Source organism: Fukomys damarensis, unplaced genomic scaffold (genome assembly GCF_012274545.1).
Source record: "Fukomys damarensis isolate Sample0158 unplaced genomic scaffold, DMR_v1.0_HiC HiC_scaffold_9, whole genome shotgun sequence".
Lineage (NCBI taxonomy): Eukaryota > Metazoa > Chordata > Mammalia > Rodentia > Bathyergidae > Fukomys > Fukomys damarensis.
The window spans coordinates 42,942,811-42,964,535 of record NW_022900921.1 but is presented as its reverse complement, the minus strand read 5'-3'; the positions used below and the strand labels follow the sequence as shown (position 1 = coordinate 42,964,535).

Sequence of the window (21,725 nt, the reverse complement as noted above, 5' to 3'; positions counted from 1 at the left end):
GGGGAGGGGAGGGGAGGGGAGGAAAAAGAAAAAGAAAAGATGGGGGAAAAAAGAATCTTTAGCAGCAGTTTTGGGAAATGGAAGCTACATGTTCATTCACTACGGTTAATGACTCAGTAAAAGTGGAAAGAAAAATGTAATGGTTCAAGGCACAAACATAAACAGGAGAGGACAAATCCTGGGTACAATTAGAGGAGGTAGCTTTAGAGGAAACGGGAACATTTCTTCTCTGATTAAATGAAGACGGCAGTGTTGAAATATACAACATGGGAGCTGAAGGAGCTCACTTCTGAAGGTCTCAACTCTCAACAAATTATGAATCAAAGTTTGTGACAAAATAACAATAGTGGAATTCTGAACTTGAGAAGAGTGGAAATCTAAAGTAATAAGCCACCTTTAGAATGACAAAAAGTCAGCCAGGGACAAGGTGAATTTGATACCAACAAAAAGATATGTTGATAACCGTACATATGAAACTAGGCTAATATGCATAAATATATATAGCACTTACCATCTAGGTATAGGCGTAGAAAATCAGGGGACTTCATCTTTCTGGAATTCCCTTGCTATCACTTTGGGGCAGTTTTTGATCTGCTTTTTCCTCCTTAAAAAAAGAAAAGTGACTATGAGCTGGACACGGCGATACATGCCTGTATCCCCAATACTAGGGAGGCTGAAGTAGGAGGATCACTGCAAGTTCAAGGTCAGCTTGGGCTACACAGTAAGTTCAAAGCCAGTCTGGACAACAAAGCAAAATCCTGTCTCAAAAAGACAAATAAATGAGTTCCAGACCAGCCTGGAATACATAGCAACAACCTATCTCAAAAAGAACTGCCAAAAAAGTTTTTTTTTTCTCATTGAATTTATTGGTACATTTCAGGTATACGGTACAGTTACATTCATCATTGGGATGTTGTACCTTTACATGACAGGTCTTGGTTTTCATTTTTTTCCCTTGCCCCTGCCCTCCTTTCTTTTAGTTGAACAAGTTGCCACCTTAAATAAAGTTTATTTCCTATTAATAAAAGTGACATAATCAACTTACAATTTCTCTACACCTTTCACTGGTGATAAATTGTAAGATTTTATAAGTTAAATTTGAATAGAAATAATGATTGACCTTTGTGAAAATGGTATGAATATAATTTTTGAAAAGATGGTAACAATGAAATGTAATCATGCACAAGTACTGTATCCCTAAAATGTACCAATAAATTCAAGTATTTAATAAAAAAAAAAAAAGAAGATGGGACCTATGGTCCAAGAATAGCATAAGGGAAATTATATATATATATTATTTTATAAAATAATTTAAGAAAATGGTAACAATGAAATGTAATCATGCACAAGTACTGTATCCCTAAAATGTACCAATAAATTCAAGTATTTAATAAAAAAAAAAAAAGAAGATGGGACCTATGGTCCAAGAATAGCATAAGGGAAATTATATATATATATTATTTTATAAAATAATTTAAGAAGATAATGAATATAATTTTCATTAACATCAATTTTATCTGTAAACCAAGATTATTTAACTTTCTTTCTTTTTTTTTAATGTGGCTATGGTAGATCCAGGGACAAAAGCAGATAATACTGGTAATATACTTTAAATAATTCAGGCTGGAATAGGAACGGAAATGAAACTAGGAAAGATTAAGGAAGTAAAAGGGCTTAGAAAAGTATAGGGCTTGATTTCATAGGAAAGAATGGAAAGATAAGAAAATATAGCTAAAAGAGAGCATTTTGGAGTTTAAGATTCAAGGTGGCAAAATGCTGGGTTATATTCCATAAAAGTGAGAAAAACAAAAACCTACCTCTGATGTTAATATGCATCTAAAGAGAGTAAAATAGCAAGGAACTGAAATATAAATTGTGACAGGTGTTAAGACCCATTAAGAAAAAAGTAACAGTATTCTAGAGTTTGGTAGAAAATATGGGCAAGGACAAGTGATAAACAATTTCAGATGGGGAGAGGTTATTGAAAGACTTTTTTCTTTGTAAGACAAAAGGCAGTTAAGATATTTTTATTTTCTCATTGAAACTGTCAGTACAAAAAAAGTTCTTTGGAGTCACATTATTCCTTTAATTTTTTCACAGAGAATATTCCATTTACTATGTAGTTCATGGTCTTCTGGACATGTTCTGAGTAACATATGTGTTATCATGGTAGTTTCAATTGGACAAAACTTGCTGCCGGTCAAACTTGAATTTAATTTGTCACATATTTCCAGTGGCAGCCAATGATCAGGAGCTTCAATGTTACAAATATCAATTCTTCCATTCTTTATGTCTAGAAATACTTTGATTTCCAAATATGCTTGCTCATATAACACATGAAAAGTAGTGTTTATGCTAAACTTTGGAGTTCTGCCATATATCCACTCCCAAGTTTGGAGTTCTTTGGCTTTTCTATTTATTCCAGGGAACAGTGTCTCATCTGTTGGGTTTATTAGGTTGATGTGATTATCAATTTGATGATAAGCAGCATACTCTGAAGCAATAGCACTTATCAGTACTTCGCAGGTCAGAGTGGGATCTTTTTCCAGAAGATTTTTTACTGTAGCAGGTATGCTAGTAGTAGCATTGCTCTTGATTCCCTGATACGGGCTCTTCAGCAAAGATGACAAAGAGGTCCTGTTAGTACTACATAACAAGGTGCAATGGTGATAAGCAGCAGTCCTGCCTATCTTAGAAGCTGTTCCTGAAATTTTAAACTGCCCATCAAGTAAAAGATCAAATCTATTTGTAGCCTGCACATCCAGTTGGGGTTTGACAGCATTCAGAGCTCTCACAATTAGTTTCAGGTTTTCCATTCGATCATACTTGGTTTTGGTTGTAAAGAAAGTGAGATTGATATTGCCTGTATCATGGTATACTGTTCCTCCTCCACTCAGCCTCCGAGCCAGTTTTACACCTCCTTCTCTCATCAGAGTCAGGTTACATTCCTGCCAAGGATTCTGATGCCTCCCAATCACAAGAGAAGGAGAATTCCTCCAAAAGAAAAGAACTGGCTTGCCTTCTAGATTCACATGGTCGTGGATCCAGTCTTCTACAGCCAGATTTTGATAAACATCATTGGAAACTGACTGTAAAATGAGCCCACTTTTTACTGTGTTTTTAAAGCCAGCTGCTGGGACTTTGTGGTTACAAAGTAACTGGAAGCAACTCTTCATTGAAAACGGGATCAGCATGCTTTTAAAAATGGAAGGCAACAAATTAATTCAACAAGAAAATGAAATTCTATTTTCTAACTACTGGTTATTTGATCCAGTTAGGCTGCTCTTTTCTTGCCTTTTATCATTAGTCTTTAGAACTCTACAAGAGTGCTCAAAGGAATAAATGAAAATAAACTTCATTAATTTCGGTTGATATGAAATGAGGGCAGATTTTTTTGAAACTATATGTATGCTTCAGACACATTATGTAATGTATCTCAAAGCTAAACAAATTGTTTTTAATTCACAAGTAATATATAATCATTGAGAAAATAACAGATAAGCATAAAGCAAATTAAAGAATCCATAATCCCACCCCTTTAGAGATAACCATAATTAACATTTTGGTATGAATAATCCATTTTATTTCTGTGCATGTGTGTATACCTAGCACACACTTTTCCCTGAAAAGTGTAAGTGTACTGTTATTTCATTCTATCTAATTTTTAAAGATAAGGTTTCACTATTTTGCCCAGGCTGGCCTTGAACTCTTGGCCTCAAGTCATCCTCCTGCTTCAGCCTCCTTGAACAGCGTGGAGTATAGGCAGTGCCATCTCACCCACCTTGTTTAAAATTAAATTCTTACCTCAGCTTTAATGATTGTGTAATAGCTCATTTTTAATATGCCAATTTGCTCAGTCTCTTAGTCTCTATTAGGCTGTTTCTATCTAGTTTTTCTGTTTTATCAACAATGTATTCATGAACATCTCTGTGGAAAAAGATGTCTATGAATTATATCTTTATAATATTTTAAAATAATTAGTATTTAACTTTGGAATATATGACTTATTACTAGCATAACTTTTACATTTTTATTTTTTTGGGGGGTACCAGGGATTGAACTCAGGACCTTGCACTTGTGAGGCAGGCAGCAGAACCACTGAACTAAATCCCCAGCCAGTCAGTATTACTTTTATTTAGGTCAATATTAGATTAGGATGAACTCCCTAAGGTCAGAGGGAGAGAAGATCAGAATATGTAGGTTTATATGGAAAGGCTATGAATAATTTCATTGTTTAGACAGCTTTACAAAGTACATACCAGCAGTGTTTGTTAGTGAAATTTGGGAGGCAAAGGGTTGAAAATACTATCCATGAAAATGAAGTACTTTGACTACTTGTGGTTTTTAAATCATTCTATTTCAATTTTATTTCTTAGCATGCTTACAGTTTTCCTTTAGGATAAAGAACTAGGAATAGAGTAGATTGTTTCTTGTTTGTAGTTCTATTTTGTTTTTTGAGACAAAGTCTCACTATATACTTCAGGCTGGCCTTAAACTCATTATGCACTTACTCCAGGCTGGCTTTGAATTCTTAGCAATCCCCCTGCCTCAGCCTCTGGACTGCTGGGATTACAGATATGCACCACCATGCCTGGCTGAGAGTGGATTCTAAATCTTTTTTGCAGTTCTGGAGATTGAACCCATGGTCTTTGCACTGAACTACCCAGACCTTTTTTGTTTCTTTCTTTCTCCCCCCACCCCACCTTTTAAGACAGGGTCTTGCTCAGGCTGGCCTCAAAACTTTTGTTCCTCTTATCTCAGCCTCCCCAAATGCTGGGATTATAAGCATGTATCATCATGTCCAGCTCAAGTGAATTATCAAAGTCCATTACTAGGCCAAACTATTTAGTTCAGTAATGTCCTAGAAGTGTAATTCCTAGGTTAAAAAGTCTTCAGACTTTTATCACTCTTGACAGTTTATAAACTATGTTAAAGAAAAGTTGAGCCAGTTTACATTCCCTCTGTTTAAGGAAGATCTGGAGAAGTTTAATAGAGGCAGTCACTTGAACTTCATCTTGAAATTCGATGGTTTTCCATGTCGTTTGGATAGCATACTGATGGCACATGCAAAAGCAGACAGTGGTCTAATAGTAATGAACATTTTAGAGACTCCTTCCTAAGGGTCACAGTTACACTGCCAGTGCCTTAGCTCCCCTGAGGCCTCTGCATCTATTTTCCTAGGAACTCTCTACACTCAGGTTGATCACTCAGGTTGGTTAATCTCTTTGCTCTTAGATCTGTTTGTCTGAGTTCCATAAAGTTCTGTATTCATTTGACAAATATTTATGGAGCATCTACTAGGCACAAGGTAGTATGGGGACAGAGAAGAGAGAAAACAAAGTCATGTACAGTAATACCTCAGTTCACAAAAGCCAATGTTGGCAAACAATTTAGTTTGTGAACAAAGATGTTCCGCAAAATTTTGCTTCCTTTCATGAACTCCACATCAGGTGAGGGACACGATCAACACTATCTTTCCCAGAATCATGGAATGAGTTAAGCCATGAACTGAGGAACCAAGGTAATCTTAAAACATTTGGATTCTGTACTACAGACCTCTTATCTATAATATATGCATAATAACAGGGTTCATCTCATAGCATCAGGATTAAATGAGCTAATATAGATAAAGTGCTTACAGGAGTTCTGGGCATACAGAAAGTACACAATATGTGTTCTGTTAATATCATTCACTGATCTCTGGCCTGGCTAATAGGCAGAAAGAGATGGTAATTCAGAAGACAAATATCATAGGAAGAGGTGATATAGATGAAGATATATGGTTCATTTTGACTGTACTGAACTTCAGTCTATGGTTATCCAGCAGCCAATGGGACAGAGATGAATAAATGGTGTCCAAGGCCATGGGAGGGGACTGGACAGTTCAGAAGATACTGTGAGAGACATAGAGCCTCCAACAAAACCCTGGGAAGGAAGGATAACCCCAACTGGTAACAGAATGAAGACATTTAAAACATACAGTGTTATGGAATCTTCAAGGAGATACCCAGGAAAAAAAATCCAGAGTGATGATACATGGCTGTAATCCCAACACTTGGGAGGGTGAAGTGGGAGGATCACAAGTTCAACACCAGCTTTAGTTACACAGAAAGAACCTATCACACACACACACACACACACACACACACACACACACTCACAACAGCCTTCAATTTTAATCCTGGCTTTGCCAGTTACAGTTAATTGAATAATCTTAAGTAAGTAGTTTAATCTCTACTTGCTTCTTAGCTACACAGAAAACCAATAACACACACACACACACACACACACACACACACACACACACACACTCACAACAGCCTTCAATTTTAATCCTGGCTTTGCCAGTTACAGTTAATTGAATAATCTTAAGTAAGTAGTTTAATCTCTACTTGCTTCTTTTGCCTCAGACTCCATGGAATGATTAAATTAAATGTGTTATGAATAAACCACTCATGTCTGGTCAATGTGAAACATGTCAAAATGTTAGATGTTATTACAAGGCTCCTCCCTTTGCATCTCTATTTTCCTGTTCATACTGTTTCAGTCATATAACATGTATTCTGTCATGTGTACAAAGATTCCTAACCAATATACACCAAAATGGCATTTTTTTCTTGATAAATTAGCTATAGTCCACAATATACTGTCCAAAACAAACATCATGCTAAGGTTCCAGAATTGAGCCAATTCATGAATTGATCTAATTCACATATTTTAATAGTGCTCGAAACATCTCTGTACACCCAGCTACTTTGGATAGTGTTAATGAAACATAATAAAGGTATTAATTTGACAAATTCTACATTTACTACCTGACTGCATTGTTTTTGTCAATTGAAATTCATCAGTAAGCCAAATAAATAAAAGTGAAAAGAAAAAAGAAAGAGTAGGGCTTGGAAAGAGGATTTGAATCAAGTATCGGAGTCAATCTTCAGTATTGTTGTTAGGTGAGGCCTCATCCAAATGGTGACATGTGAACAAAGATAGAGTTAGGCTGAAAGCCTACTATGTGTCAAAAACCATCCTAGGTATTTTAACTCATAAAACCATAAATAAGCCTTGGGGAGGATGTAACATTTCAAATGAGCCCTAGAGGATGAGAAAGAGTAATACAGAGATGAAGTGGAAACAAAGACACATCCAAAGATCCTGAACACCAACTATCTGTACTGATTTAAAGAATGGGCTATCATACTGGTAAGTGTCCATTCTCTTTCTCATAAGCCAATTTATCATCAATTTGGTGAATATATAATCAGAACAAAATGATTGAGTTATACAGTTTCAGTGTCTGATGGTTTGGGCCTTGAGGAAGTCACAACTCCTGGGCAGAGGAGAAATCCTATATTTAAGCCAGGACATTCAGGACATTTGTATTCCATCTGGGACAAGTATGCCTCCCTTGTTTTATATTATTGTTGAAGACAGATCCCTGAATGAATGATACACTCTTTACTTGTCAGGATATAGTTAGGCCTTTCAAAGAATAGTAAAATTTTGTTTCTTTAATCAACATTCTCACTTTTTATTTGCCAGTTTTACAGCAAACAAATACAGAAAAAAAGGTCAACATCACTAATCATTTGAGAGATGCAAACAAAAGAAAACTGAGATTCCATCTCACTCCAGAAAAGATGGTTATTATCAAGAAAACAAACAATAACAAGTGGTAGTGATGCTGTGAAGAAAAAGAAACCCTCCTCCACTGTTGGGGGGAGTGTAGACTGGTATGACTGCTGTGGAAATCAACATGGTGATTCCTCAAAAACCTAGAACTAGAGGTTCCATTTGACCCAGTTATCCCCCTTCTTGGAATCCTCCCAAAACAACTGAAAGCATCATGCCACAGTGATATATGCACACCCATGTTTAAACCAGCAGTTTGTAATAGCTAAATCTTGGAAACAGCCCAAATGTCCATCAATGGATGAATGGATAAAGATGATGTGGTGTTTTATACAATGGAGTACTACTCTGCCATACAGAAGATTAAACTTGAGACATTACTAGGTAAATGGATGCACCCTGAGACCATACTATTGAGTGAAATAAATCAGACATACATGTGTAAATATAGCATGGTTTCTCTAGTATGAGAAACTGAAAAGGTAAATAAGATCCAAAATATGTAACAGACACTGGGAAATAGGAAGAAAATGTTCAAATCGGAAAGGGAACATGGGAGGAGGAAAGGAAAGAAGGGAAAAGAAAAAAGGAGAATAAAAGAAAAAAACAGAAACAAAGCTTTTGTAAATAAAGAGGGGAAGAGGGGTTGAAGGGAGGGGAGAGAGGGAAAAAAGAATTGAGATATATTATTACAAATACAAATTCCCTATCACGAATGTGATCATTAAGTATACTTAAAATGTACCAATACAATTTTTAAATTCATTAATTTTATCAGTACATTGTAGGTATACAATGTGTTGACATTCGTTATTGGGAATGTGTATTTTTACATACTACATCTTGATTCTTATTTTTTCCCCCATTCCCTTGCCCTACCTTCAACCCTTCCACCCCTATTTACAAAGACTTTGTTTCCAGTTTTTTCCTTTTCTCATATGTATTCCTTTCCCCTCCCTTTTCCCCTTTGGACATTTTATTCCTATTTTACATTATCTATTACACATTTTGATTATTACACTTTCAGCTTCTCACACCAGAGTAATTATTTCGTAACAATAAAATTTTAAAAATCATTAATAGTTTTAGTTTTTCCTCAGAGGATATTCTTATCTCCACATTCTTGGGGACACTTTTCACTGCCCAACAGGGCATTCCATCACCAAAACAATCCCCATCCCATCATCTCCTCTCCCCGCGCCCCGTGTCTGGGATCGAACTCAGGACCTTGCACTTGCGGGGTAGAAATGGCACCACTGAACTAAATCCCCGGCCCTCCATCATCATTATAGGCAGGCCTAGCTTTTTTATTTTTATTTTTTTGGCCTGTACTCGGAATCGAACCCTCAGGCGCTCTGCCACAAAGCCCCACACCTTTTTGAGACAGGGTCTCAGTTTTGCCCAGGCGGCCCTCGAACCTGGGATTCTCCTGCCTCGGCCTCCAGAATAATTGAATTTACAGGTGTGCCTGGCTCCTGCTTCTTCATAAAATCTTATTAAGACTATTTTGTCACCTCGCTTACAATATTCTGAATCTCATCATGGCCCTGTGCGTGTACTGACCCCCATTTTTTGCTGTGGGCGTGCACACAGCGAGCATCCAACGTGTTTTACGTTGTTCACCCTCGGTCAGGGGTTCCAGATCTGCCTTTCCTAACAGCAACAACATCGCGTCTCAGGGGCCAAGGGTAAAGTGCAAAACCTTCATCTTTTATCCAGGGGGCTGGAGATGGCCCGTAAGTGGTACCTGGCCCGCAAGGGGTACCGGCCCAAAGGTCCTCGGTCCCAAACCACCGCCCAATCGCGCATCACGACGTCAGCCACACACCTCACCCCGCAGCGTCCCCGGGAGATCTGCTTCCGGTTTTACCCACCGTCACTTCCGGCCGTGCCAGGCCTCTCTCGGACTAGGATTGCGGAAGATCTCTGGGACAATAGGCATCTGCAAGCAGCACACGCAAACTAACCGCGCCCTCTATGCCCCGCCCACGAGTGGGACGGCGAAGGGGGCAGCCCTCCCGAGGCCCCGCCCCTCGGGTCCGCCCCCCAGGGTCCTTGAGGCGGGCCTCTCTGGGAGCTTGCCTGGCTCCCTAGTTGCTAGCGAAGTGGCTTGTCCTCGGGTTTCTTAGAGTCCTTCAGGGCACAAAACCATATTCGAGGCAGGGACGCAGGCCACGTAGGAATAAGAAAATAAAGTCCCAATTCAGATGGCGTTCTTCGCTTGACAGCAGATAACGTCGCCCAGGGGCCAAGGTAGGAGAGGTGGCTAAACCAGGGACAGGGCACTTTTCGTGGAGTGAGTTTCTGGGTTGAGTCCCGGAAACCCCGAGTAGCGAGGCCAGCAGGGCCTCTTCACTGAACATGGGGTCACTGCGCTGGGTCTTCATGTAGCACCTCCTCACAGTCCTGCCTTTCCTCCTCGAAAGATGAGGAAACTCAGATAAGTATTGAACGGCAGACTGCGTGTAAAGGCGTAACAAATACTGAAAACAGAGTTATGGGGCAGTAATAAGATTGGGTACAGCGATGGTAATAAGTTGGAATCAGTGGATCAGAAGACAGACACGCTGAGGGTGGCAAGCACACCTAGGTGTGTCTCAGCATAGCTGAGAACATCCCTATGGCTCAACCAGATGGGAACCACCCCAGCAGGTGAGGTTCAAAGGTGACAGCTTCAGCTATGGATTGCAGTCTAACAAGCCGTGGAGCAACCGTTTATTATCTTTGAAGAATGATGTGTGCAAGCCGCATGGTTCTGCTGCTGCTTTCACTTGGGCTAATTCGTGTGGCTTCGTTAGCAAGAGTTGATGAGCTGTGAGGTTCAAGGTGGCCCTTGAGTCCCATCTGGCAGTTGGTGCTGGCTGGCTGCTGGGCCAGCTCAGGTCAGCCCTAACCTTGGGGATAGCACTTTAGCCACATGCAACATGAAAAGAAGAGTTAGAGGTGGGGTAGTAGACCCCGCCTCTTGAAAAGATGGGCCCAACGAATCTGTGGCCCTCTTTCAATTTCCCGCAGAACCTAATCTGTTTCAGTTAGAATGGAGACCACCAGGACTTACCTCTTGTAGTAAGAAGCCTCCAGCGTTTATAGTTTGGTGATGCTGATACCATAAATAACCAGGGTTTTGTATAAATTATGAAAGACACCGTGACTCATTTATTATACTTGTGACCCAGCTCACTCTGAGTCTCTTTCTTGTATTATTTGGATAGAATGGATTTTGCTCAGAGTTAATCACAGTAAGAATTTTTCCTAGTTACTAAAATGGCCCTAAAATATTGTTTTTCCTTATATCCTTCTAGTTTCTTTGAAATCTGAGGTGGTACTGTTTTATTTTTTTCTAATTTCTTCCTGAGGGGGTTTCAGAGAATCTCATTCTCTATTCCTTGCTCTAAGATTTTTGTCCCTTTGTTATTGTTGCCCCCACCCCCACTTCTTCAGCTTTTCCACTGGCACCTTTCCAATGACACTCCTGCTTCACAACCTTCCAGGAAATTGCTCCTTTCAGCTTTCATCCTGTCTACTCCTCTTCAAAGCAAAGCATCCAGTAAACTGCCACACATGCAGTATCTATTTCCTTCTTCACAATCAACCTACTCCACGATGCTTTTTGCCTCATTATTCCAGCAAAAGTGCTTCTGCTAATATCACTGGTGGCATTCACATTGCTATACCCAATGAACTTTTCAGTCCTCATCAATCCATTCTCTTGACTCTCTCTGCCTGCAAAGACTCCTACGGGTAAGCTTCATGTTCACATCTTAACTTTCCTCCATTCTCAGATGCCTTTGATAGCTGTCCCTACTCTGATCAGCCCCTGTTGGAATTCATCAGATCTTTAGCTATCAATATATAGTCCCTTAAGCAATCTCACTTATTCCTAAGGATTTAAATACCATTTTTATCCATTATTAGAATTTCTATTTTTAGTTACAAACCTTGAAAACCTGGTATGTCCAAAACTATGTTTCTGAGCTCACTCAATGGCCCAAGAAACCACCAAGTACCTGGCTTTTGTTTTTCTAAACCAAAAAACCCCCATCCCTCCCCTTGAATGGCCATCATCATCATCATCATCATCCACTTGGACAACCATGTGATGCAGTTACAAATGCCACCTCCTCAGAGAAACCTTTCTTGTTCCCAGGATTAAAATCAAGGTTATGTGTTATGCCTCTTGTTTTATCTCTTTGAAGGCTTTGCTTTTTCTTCATAACACCTTACAGTTTAGATCCTATATTATCACTGTATAGCACCCTGTCTTCCCTCATAGACAGACAGAATGCCTGTCAAGGCAGTGGCTCTTTTATTCACTGCTATATCTCCGGTACCAGCCCAGTGCCAGGCTAAGTGAACAATGAATAATATATGTATTTTTTTTCTTTCCCAAAGAAATATAGTCTGTAAATGACAAAAAGCATGGCCTCATTTAAAAATTTCATTTTTTATTCTAATATTAATATTCCCTATAAATGTATTTGTGTAGTTTTTGTCTGATTTATAGACCACTGTTTCTCCTAAAGATGCCTTTTCCTCTTTTTTAATGCTTATTAGGGTGATTATGCAATTGGGTATTAGAGGAGTGATTACGTATTAAAATTGATGAATATGTTCAAAACATACATAATATAGGTATAGCTCAGTGGTATAGCAAGTGTTTATCATGCGTGAGGCCCTAGTTCAATCTCTAGCACCAAAAAAGAAACAACCAACCATATACAATATAAGTAGTTACAGGTCACTTCCTAAAAAAGGTTAATTTCATCTAACATTACATTAGTTGATACTGCTGTTTCAAAGAACCAGATAGTTTAATAGCTGATATAAAACAGGTGTGTTTAAAAACAAATCAAAACATGGCTATCATGGCTTTCCTCATGATAACCCATCCTGCTTTCTCCAGTATGTTCTTTTGTCTTGTTTTTTCCTCTTTTAATCAGCCTAAACTTGCTCTGCAGAGCATTTCTCTTTCACTCTTCACTTTTAGTTTTTCAAATGAACTTTGCCACTGCTTAAAAAAAACACTGGGTTACTTTTGGTATTGGTAGTATAAAATGATAGCTTGTGCAAGATAAATCTTTTTCTTTTTTCTTTTGGTATTAGGGATTGAACTCAGGACCTTGTGCTTGCAAGGCAGGTGATGGTACCACTGAGCTAAATCCCTGGCTCAAGTATTTTCTGAAATAGATTCAGTATGGGCAGAAATGTTTTAAAAGAAAGGTTTAAGATGTGAAATGCTTCTGAAGATATGCAGCTCACTGGTCTTTTGCCGAGTTTATCTGTGGCAATCTTTCACAGAACAGAAATGAAAAATGTAAGACAGTAAAGTATCCTAAAGCAAAATCCAAAACTGGAAATGCAACATACATAAGTGGTACACCAGAAATAGTCTGAAATACTGATGACAAATTGCTGGGATGCTTCTTCTTTTTTTTTTTTGGTTATTTGAGACAGGGTCTCACTATGTAGTTGAGACTGACCTAGAACTCACTGTGTAGCTGAGGTTGGTCTCAAACTCACAGCAATCCTCCTGCCTCAGCCTCCCAAGTGCTGGGATTACAGGAGTGGGCCACCACACCCGGCTTGGGATGCTTCATTTTTAAACCACTCATTAAAGAAAGTCTTTATAATTACAGTAAAAATGTTTTGGTGTCATTCAAATACTGTCACTAAAACTCTGGTTTTTAATCAAGGTTAGAATATATGCCATAGAAATCTGCTTTGAATTTTGAAAGGCTTTTTCTCCCTAGTCTGACTGCCTTTTCCATATGCACCATTAAAAGATACAGTTTAGGGCCAGGGCTTTAGTTCAGTGGCACAGCGCCTGGCTTGCAAGTACAAAGTCGTGAGTTCAACCCCCAGTACCAAAAACAAAACAAACCAACAAAACAAACAAAAAAGATATAGTTTAAGATGATTCATAATACTGAAAAATAAAACATATCTTCCTTCATTTCATTTGATCCTAATGCAGACTAGGTCTGAATATATACCTCTTAATTGAAAGCAATTTTGGTTTCTTTGGAAATGTGTATGTTACTTCATTCCACATCTGTCATTTCTATTCCATCACTTTCTTTAACATACACCACTGAACTCAGAGCTTTTTCTGAAACAGAGCCAGTGCCAGTCTCTTCAATTTTTGTAAAGTTCTCTTGGTTTCTGTCTTCTAATCTTATTTTCTTGGTGTTTTGAAATAACCAAGTGACTGGTTCCAAATTGCTTTTCTCAGTCCCTTGCATTAAGTGATCTTCCACTTTTGAATTCATTCTCATAGCAGATACCTGAGTAGCAGATTTACTAAGCGAAAATCCCATTGGGTAGTTTGACGATAACCTTTTTAAGTAGAAGAAACGTTTCTCCAATTTGATTACTGAAAAACAAAAATAAGAGTCACAAATGAACACAATAGGAATTTCAACAACTGCATGGCAACATTTGTTTGAAATGTCATGGTGATGCTGAAACTATAAAGTAAAAGTACCCTTTATCATTCACTGCTTACATTTTCTTTGTGGGAAGGTTTGAAAAGTATATCAATTCCCTTGAAAGTCTTTTTAAAAAGTAATTTGCCTAATTTACTATTTATCACCATCCAGCAAATAACAGAAGTTCTCTTAGTCTTTTCTGTCATTTTTACTAGCAAAAATTATTAATTCATTATTAATGGTTTAAATAATTACCAAAGGCCAAGAACTCTGCTACTGTAGGTGTTCTGTAAAAAAGAAAAGTCCAATAAAAATATGGAACTTGTCATTAAGAATCCTAACCTGGAGTGAGATCTTGGAGAGGTTTCCAAAGGAGATCAGGGGCTATGACAGAAAAGAGCCTTCCTGGCACAACAAAGACCTGAGAAAGTCTGCTGATTACTGGAGGACCAAGATCTACCCAAGAATGATGAGCAAGCAGCCACCTGAGATCTGGAGTCAACTCCACACCTGGGAATGAAAGCACCAGCCCAGGTTCTAGAATATGTAATTCTTCGATATTTAGCTACTGTGTTTTCCTTTGATAAATTACAATTCCATACCCATAATCTAATCCTTATACTGCAAATTTCTTTTTAAAAAAATTTTAGCATGATTGTAGTATATAATATTTACATTCCTTATGGAGAGTTGGTATATGTACGTAACATATCTCAATTCCCTTTTTCATCTTCTTTCCCTCCCCTTCGCCTCTTCTCTCTCCACCTCATGATCCTCTTCTCCTTTGAGAAAGATCTATCTGCTTATATCCTATTACCTCCCTATTTCTATTTTGCTCTTTATTAATACTTTGGTTAACATTATGGCATCAACATCCTTCCATTTTCCTACAAATGACTCAAGTTTCTTTCTTTACAGCAGGGTAGTACTCCCTGGTGTGTAAGCACTACATTTTCTTTTTCCATTCATCTGTTGATGGACATATAGACTACTTCCAAGACTTAGCTACTATGAACTGTGCAGCTATAAACATGGGTATGTATGTATCACTATAATATAATGCCTTTAACTCTTTCAGGAAGATAACCTAAAAGGAGAAGAGCTGAGTCAAATGGAATTTCCAGATTCAATTTTTTGAAAAAGTATTACAAATTTCTAAGAAAATGCCTTGAAACTCTATGTTATGATTGACTATCAGTGTTTAATTTGTAACAGAACAGAGTCCTTGGTCCAATATAGTATCCTTCTTATAGTGGGAACTCAGATGTTGTGACTGTAACAGTTAGATAAATAGTACAGCTTTGGTTTTCTGGGAATCAAATACAACAGATAATATTGGGTCAACAAAAAATGCCATGGATGTTGTAATTGTATTGTGGTTATATGAATGAATGTCTTTCTTTAGGAAATACATGCTGAAGTAGAGTCAAAGGATCACATCTGCAACTTGCTCTCAAACTGTTTAGGAATGCATAGGTTGACAGATAAATACATGGAGAAAGTAAAATATAAAAAATATTAACTATTGAATCTAGGAGATAAAAGCTAAAACATGTCTAAAGGTATTTTCCTTGTTGCAATTCTATAGATTTAAAACTTTTCAAAGTGCAAAATTGGAAAATACTAATAAAACCCTAACAAAACAACCTACCACAGTTGAAACCAACAAATTTAAAATAACAGTAACTTATGTTAATTACCAGGTTGCACATTAAGTCCTCCACTCTAATGGACTGCAGAAGGAAAATAAGGTAGATTTATCCCTGAGCCTCTCCTTATCTTCCCCAGAAACTTGAGGACATAAAGGAGAAACCAGTCTTGTGGGACTGCCTTGACCTACATTTGGGTTACTATTCAAAAAGAAATCTTGAATGTATATGGAAGAATAAAATTCCACTAGGAGCTAAATCAATTTGGCCAAGAAGAACAAAGAGGTTTGCCTTACTAGATACTAAGATGTGGCACAAAGTAAGAAAGCAATCTCATTGAGGTGCAGGAACAAATAAGTGACCAAAAAGAACACAAAAGAACTTCAATTTGGACCTGGTTATATTTGGGCACTATAAGGCAAAGGAGATAAATGTACTATGTTTAACATGTTAGTATTGTGAGCATTGGCTTACTATGGGATAATGCAGGGTTCCTGTGAGAGAATCCTTATCACAAAAGGACTTTATAAAGCAGAATTCTTATCTTATATATGAAAGTGGAGTCCAAAGGCAGAAAATACCTAACTGTGAATGTTAATAACTAACTGTGAATGTTATAACTATAAAAGCAATAGACAAATATGTAGGACAATGTATTTATCACCATGGGTCTTCTTGAACAAGACTTTAAAAGCTTAAACATTAAAGAGAAAACAGATTACTTATAATTAGAATTTCTATTCACTGAAAAAGTACAAATAAAAGGATAGATGCAAAATTGGAAGGAGGCATTTTCTCTCCAAAAATGACAGGGGAATTAATGACTAGAATTAAAAAGAAGTCCTTGAAATCGATAAGGAAAAAGAAACCTCAAGAGAAGATGGGCACAGGATAAAAACAAAACCCAAGATAATGTGGGCAAAGAATATAAAGACAATTCAAAGACTCTGGAATTCCAAATGGGTTATGAATGCATGAAGAAATATTCAAACCTAGTTGGTATCAGAAATCCAGCTTTAATACCATCAGAGTGGTAGATTTTAGAAAAGTAGACAATATTTAGTATTAGAAAGAATATAGGATGATAGGAAACCCTGCTGATGGGAGTAATTCTTAACTCTGCTTGTATATTCCATGGCCCATCTGTTAGTGAACCCTGTTTCTACTTCCACCTTTGTAACTGTTATGGTTTTGGGGGCAAAGGCTCATATATTAAAGGCATGGTCTCTAATACAGTAATGTTCAGAGGTGGGGCTTTGGAAGGTGACTGGATCATAGGAGCTCTAACTTTATCAATGGAGTAATCCATTGATGGATTTGTAATTGTATGGCATTACTGGGAGACGATGAAAACAGGAGGTAGGAGCTAGCTGAAGAGAATGGGTCATGTGGATATACTCTGGAACTATATCTTGTCCCCAGTCCCTTTCTCTCTGGCTCTATTTCATGAGTTCCTGCCTATCATGAGGTAAGTGGCTTTGATCTACCTTGCATTTGGCCATGATATTGGGCATCATGTCAGGATGGAAGCAATGGGGCCAAACTACCATGGACTGAAAACTCTAAAGCCACAGCCATTTAAAATAAACCTCTTTTTTCTTTTAAGTTGTTTCAGTCAGGTATTTTGTCACAACAGTGAAATGCTGCCTAACATACATAATACTTCCCCATGGAAGTATTCAAACAGATACTTCAAACAGTATCTGATAGGTGCCCTTTTAAATAGTAAGGCAGATCACATCAGCCCTCAATGCATGTTAGTTGCTTCCCATCTCACAGCAAAAGCCAAATTATATATCTGGTCCCCAGATATGCTAGGCAGAAGAATGGCTACCAAAGCCCAGCTAGCGTTGAGGTGGGAAAATTATGCTGGATTAATTGAAGGGTACCAATCAAATCACAGGGGACTTCTCAAGTGAAAGAGAAAGGGAAGAATGTCACTGTTAAGAGTGAAACATGTGAGAAAAATATGCTGACTACTGTTGGCTTTAAAGATCAATGGGGATGGGCCACAAGCCAAGGAATTTGGACAGCCTGTAGAAATTAGAAAGGAAAGAAAATAGATTCTTCTCCACAGTCTCAAACAGAACAGCAGCCCTGCTGACATATTTATTGGGCTAGAGCACAGTGAGATCCGTTTTGAATGTCTAACCTTCGGAACTGTGTAATAATAAATTTGTGTTGTCTCTGGGAAATTGTTATAGTAGCAACAGGAAACTCATACAGCAGCTAATAACCTTTTCTCTTTCTCTCTGATTCTATGGCAGCCCTGTGAGTTCACTGATGTTCCTCAAGCATATGTTATGCCAAACTCTCATCTGCTTCAGGGCTTTTGCACTTGTAGTTCCTTCAGCCTGAAATGATTTTTGAATTGCAAACCACTCCCTTTGGGAATAAGTAGTGACAAGGAGCCTCAAACTATGAGGAGCTGGCAGATCTCTGCTTCCTGCTATAGTGGAATAACAGGAACCAGACTGATCATCAAGCTTTTACCATTTATAAAAATCAACAACACATGAAGCAATGGTTTTTAGATTTAGGACAATGGGCAGTATAGGAGAGTAACTCTGAGAGAAAGGGAATAAAACAAGGGAACCTCACAGAAGGGCTCATTACCTGGAAATTTTCAGGCTTCCACATGAGAAGAGGGCCCAAAGGGGAGTATGGTCATTTTAATGAATGGAGAAGATAGTTGGGGCGGCCAAGTGGCTAGAATCTGTGGAGAGAGGAGAGAAGCACAGAGTGAAAAAGCACTCCAGAGATCTTCAGAGGATTCCCCTCAACTCTTCAGCTGAGTACTGACAAGGGAAGGTTAAGAAGAAAACTTCTGAGGCCTGAGAGATAACCACCAAAAAGAAGAAGGCAGAATAACTGCTGGACCTCACATAGGCCAAGAACAGTTTATGTTCCCATGAAAGATATCCCATATGTGGGGCACTGGGTAGTGTCTATAAGAAAGGTATTAGCTCAGTAATAAAGCCAAGATTGCCCTACTCTAAAGATTACACTGGACTTAGCAAATTTTAAATTAGTGTGTAGCTGGGTGAGGCAGTGAATCCTGTAACTCCAGAACCCTGGGAGACTGAGGCAGGAGGATTACAAATTTGAGTCCAATCTGGGCAATTTAGCAATTTAGAGTATGTCTCAATCAATCAATCAATCAATCAGTCAATCAGTGGGCTGGGGAATGTATACAGCTCAATGCAAAGGCCCTGGGTTCAATTCCTAGTATCAAAACAACAACAGCAAAACTTGGCCACTAAGTAGCATTGTCCAATATGGTAGAACTTACTGTGGTGACGGAAACAGGTACAGTATTCTATATATACATCATCCTATAGGGTAGACATTGGTATGTAGCTTTTGGAATGTGAAATGTGGATAGTGCAAATAAACTGAAATTTAATTTTATTAACATAAATTTAATCATATATTACTAAAGGCTACTATTTTGGATGGTACGTATCTAAAGGGTCAAACTGTTCCTAAGTACCTTAACCATATCTCAGAAGAAAGCCAAACATATTTAAACTCTCTCTTTTTCTCTCCCCTATATCCAAGTGTGTGAAATCTGCAACATCTGGTAGTCAATCAAAGCTTAGCAGGCATGAAAACACACAGAAAAGTATAACAATCAGGAGGAACAAAAGTCAGATGTCAGAGTTAGTATATGAGTACCTTTTAACAGTATTTTATATATATTCCATGTCTGGAAGATGGTAAGATAAATCACAAACATGATATAGTATGAAATGGAAGATTTCTTTTAAGACATCAGATTTCCATAGATGAAAAATAAAAATTTGACATGAAAGATATGGGTGGGACTAACACTGCCAATAGAAAGAACTGGAAGTTAAGCTGGGCGTAGTGGCCCACGCCTGTAATCCCAGCACTCAGGGAGGCTGAGGCAGGAGGATCGCTGTGAGTTTGAGACCAGCCCGGGCTACATAGTGAGTTCCAGATCAGTCTCAACTACATAGTGAGACCCTGTTTCAATAAAAAAAAAAAAAAAGAAAGAACTGGAAGCTATAGCATTGAAAGCTTGGGAGGTAACTTAGTTGTAGGGTGCTCACCTAGCATATATAAGCCAGGGTCACATTCTCAGCACTGTACAAAATCTATATATAGATACATGTCATATAGAGAAATAGAAATATGTAGATATATTCATATAATGTAGAGATACAGCTACATATAAACATTTATACAGATAAATCAATACATAGATATAATCACATAGATGGGTAGATATAAATACATGATGATATCTGTATATAGAGCAATGGGAATTATCCAATCCAAAAAAATGCACAGAGCCTCAGTGAGCTATGGGAAAATACCATGTAGTTAAACATATGTATATTAGAAATGTCTGATTTTTTTTTTTTGGAGGGGATTGGGATGGGCACAGAAAAAAAGGTAAAACAGGTTTTGCTACTGAAGCCTTTGAAATGATGGAGAAACTAAAGGACTAGAAAACCTCGTCCTGAGAACTACACATAAGGTACATACCACAGGAGAGGCAAGTTAATATACAAGGCTTAACTGGGGCAGGGTGGGGCATTCACCACTCATTGGGTTTAAAGAGAGGGAAGGACATTTTCACTTTCTTGGGTTAGGGGAGTAAACCATTGGTCCTTGATAGGAAAATTCTTATGCACTTCTTTGGCCTTAAAAAAATTTTTTTTTCCCTACCTTCTTTCCAAAGAATCTTCAGTAACATCTAGGTGGCATAGGTAAATGCTTAAAACTTTTCATATTCGTTCCCATTTCATGTATTAGTAATCCCCCTCCTCCTCCTTAAGTCTTCAACTCCAACTGAGAGTTTTGTTTGTTTTGGTTTTAGTGCTGGGCAGTGAACCCTGGGCATCCTGCAGCTAGCACCTTGCTCCACAACTGGGTCACACCCTAGCCCAACTAACAGTTTTAAAGTTAGTACATTCTTTTTGTTTCAGTCATGCTAGATGAGGCTCTTCAAAATAATCTTAGTGTCCGACAAGAATAACAGATTATACATTATTCTAATTTTTCAGGGTGGTCTTTTCAAAACTCATGCTTTTTTGTTACTTATTTTATCAATTAGGTAAATGTATCAAAGGAAACGTGCTGTTCCCTGGATCTTTTCATCACTTTAAAATAATCTAGTTATATCTAGAAATTATATACTATTGAAAATAGAAGTTATTTATCCCTGCCAATATTACTTTGTGGAAAAAGTGAGTACTCACCAGAGAAAAAAAGGAATTGTTAGTCTCCTCAAATGTGAACTTACTTTTGAACTGCACAATTTTACATGACATCAAGATCATCAGAGGGCCGCTGTAAAAACCCACCTAATGTCATCTGTAGGAAAAAAAACAGGTAAGGTCACCATTGTAGTTCAGAAGATCTTGTGTAAAGAAGGGTTTGACTGGTTAAATATTTAGAAACATTAAGATATTTCTTTTCAAGCTAGGCTCCAAAATATTGGCAGAATAGCGCAGGGCTTATTCTTTTTCTTAAAATCTCACTTCTCCACTTTAGAATAACCTAGTTGCTCCCCGCCCCGCCCCCTGCACTGGTTAAATTGAGTGTTCCCAGATTCAAGGCTCCCTAAGTGAGCGAAGATAAGTTTAAATGGTATTAAACAGGAAAAAAAAAATCGATACATTATGAAACATCGCGTGAGGAGTATACTTTTTTTGGATAACCATAGCCAGTTTTTTCTGGAAAGAGGACTTGGAAAGGGACAGGTACTTGGAGAAGGCATACTGGCCTGGAATCTGGGATTTTATTGCCACCTCCCGCCTCCAGCTTGATCGTGCAAGGCTGACCGAGGTTGTGAGACCTCTGGCTCCCCAGACTGGAGGCTGCAGGCGCTCACCCAGACAGGCGGCTCACTCCCAGGAGGCCCCCCCGCCAAAACGGGTTCTTGGGTGTAGGAGCTGTGCTCAAGAGCAGCCGTTCTAATAAATATGGGTACAAAATGACGTCGGATCCTTAGGAAAACGCGCAGAGCCACCACTGGAAGAAGCAG

At 38.2% G+C, this 21,725-nt stretch overlaps 3 protein-coding genes across 9 annotated transcripts in view; all 3 read right to left on the bottom strand.

The window, feature by feature from the left end:
* Positions 1-9,580, bottom strand: part of Mrpl30 (mitochondrial ribosomal protein L30) — a 33,232-nt gene extending 23,652 nt beyond the window's left edge. For 2 of the 4 annotated variants that reach the window (XM_010643208.3, XM_010643210.3), the window contains exons 1-2: positions 9,458-9,537; positions 512-604 (exon numbers count right to left, since the gene is read on the bottom strand). The gene's annotated coding sequence lies outside the window, so the exon portion shown is untranslated. Of the gene's footprint in view, positions 1-511; positions 605-9,457 lie in introns of all 4 variants that reach the window. The other 2 variants (XM_033761720.1, XM_010643213.2) reach the window with 2 other exon arrangements.
* Lipt1 (lipoyltransferase 1) lies at positions 2,071-9,550 on the bottom strand. Of its 3 annotated transcripts, none has more exons than XM_010643205.3 (2): positions 9,504-9,550; positions 2,071-3,195 (listed from the first exon to the last, which is right to left on the bottom strand). In XM_010643205.3, exon 2 carries the CDS (start codon positions 3,192-3,194, stop codon positions 2,073-2,075), a length of 1,122 nt encoding a protein of 373 aa, XP_010641507.1. In that variant the 5' UTR covers position 3,195; positions 9,504-9,550; the 3' UTR covers positions 2,071-2,072. The 3 variants fall into 3 exon arrangements, with proteins under 3 accessions (XP_010641507.1, XP_010641505.1, XP_010641506.1); XM_010643203.3 differs by having other exon boundaries at positions 9,458-9,522; XM_010643204.3 differs by lacking the exon at positions 9,504-9,550 and adding an exon at positions 9,193-9,451.
* Positions 9,581-13,521: 3,941 nt separating the features above from the next.
* CUNH2orf15 (chromosome unknown C2orf15 homolog) lies at positions 13,522-21,719 on the bottom strand. Of its 2 annotated transcripts, none has more exons than XM_033761722.1 (3): positions 21,573-21,719; positions 20,982-21,052; positions 13,522-14,002 (listed from the first exon to the last, which is right to left on the bottom strand). In XM_033761722.1, the coding sequence occupies exons 2-3, from the start codon at positions 21,016-21,018 to the stop codon at positions 13,671-13,673; spliced, it is 369 nt and encodes a 122-aa protein (XP_033617613.1). In that variant the 5' UTR covers positions 21,019-21,052; positions 21,573-21,719; the 3' UTR covers positions 13,522-13,670. The 2 variants fall into 2 exon arrangements, with proteins under 2 accessions (XP_033617613.1, XP_033617614.1); XM_033761723.1 differs by lacking the exon at positions 21,573-21,719 and adding an exon at positions 21,465-21,562.
* Positions 21,720-21,725: the final 6 nt, after the last annotated feature.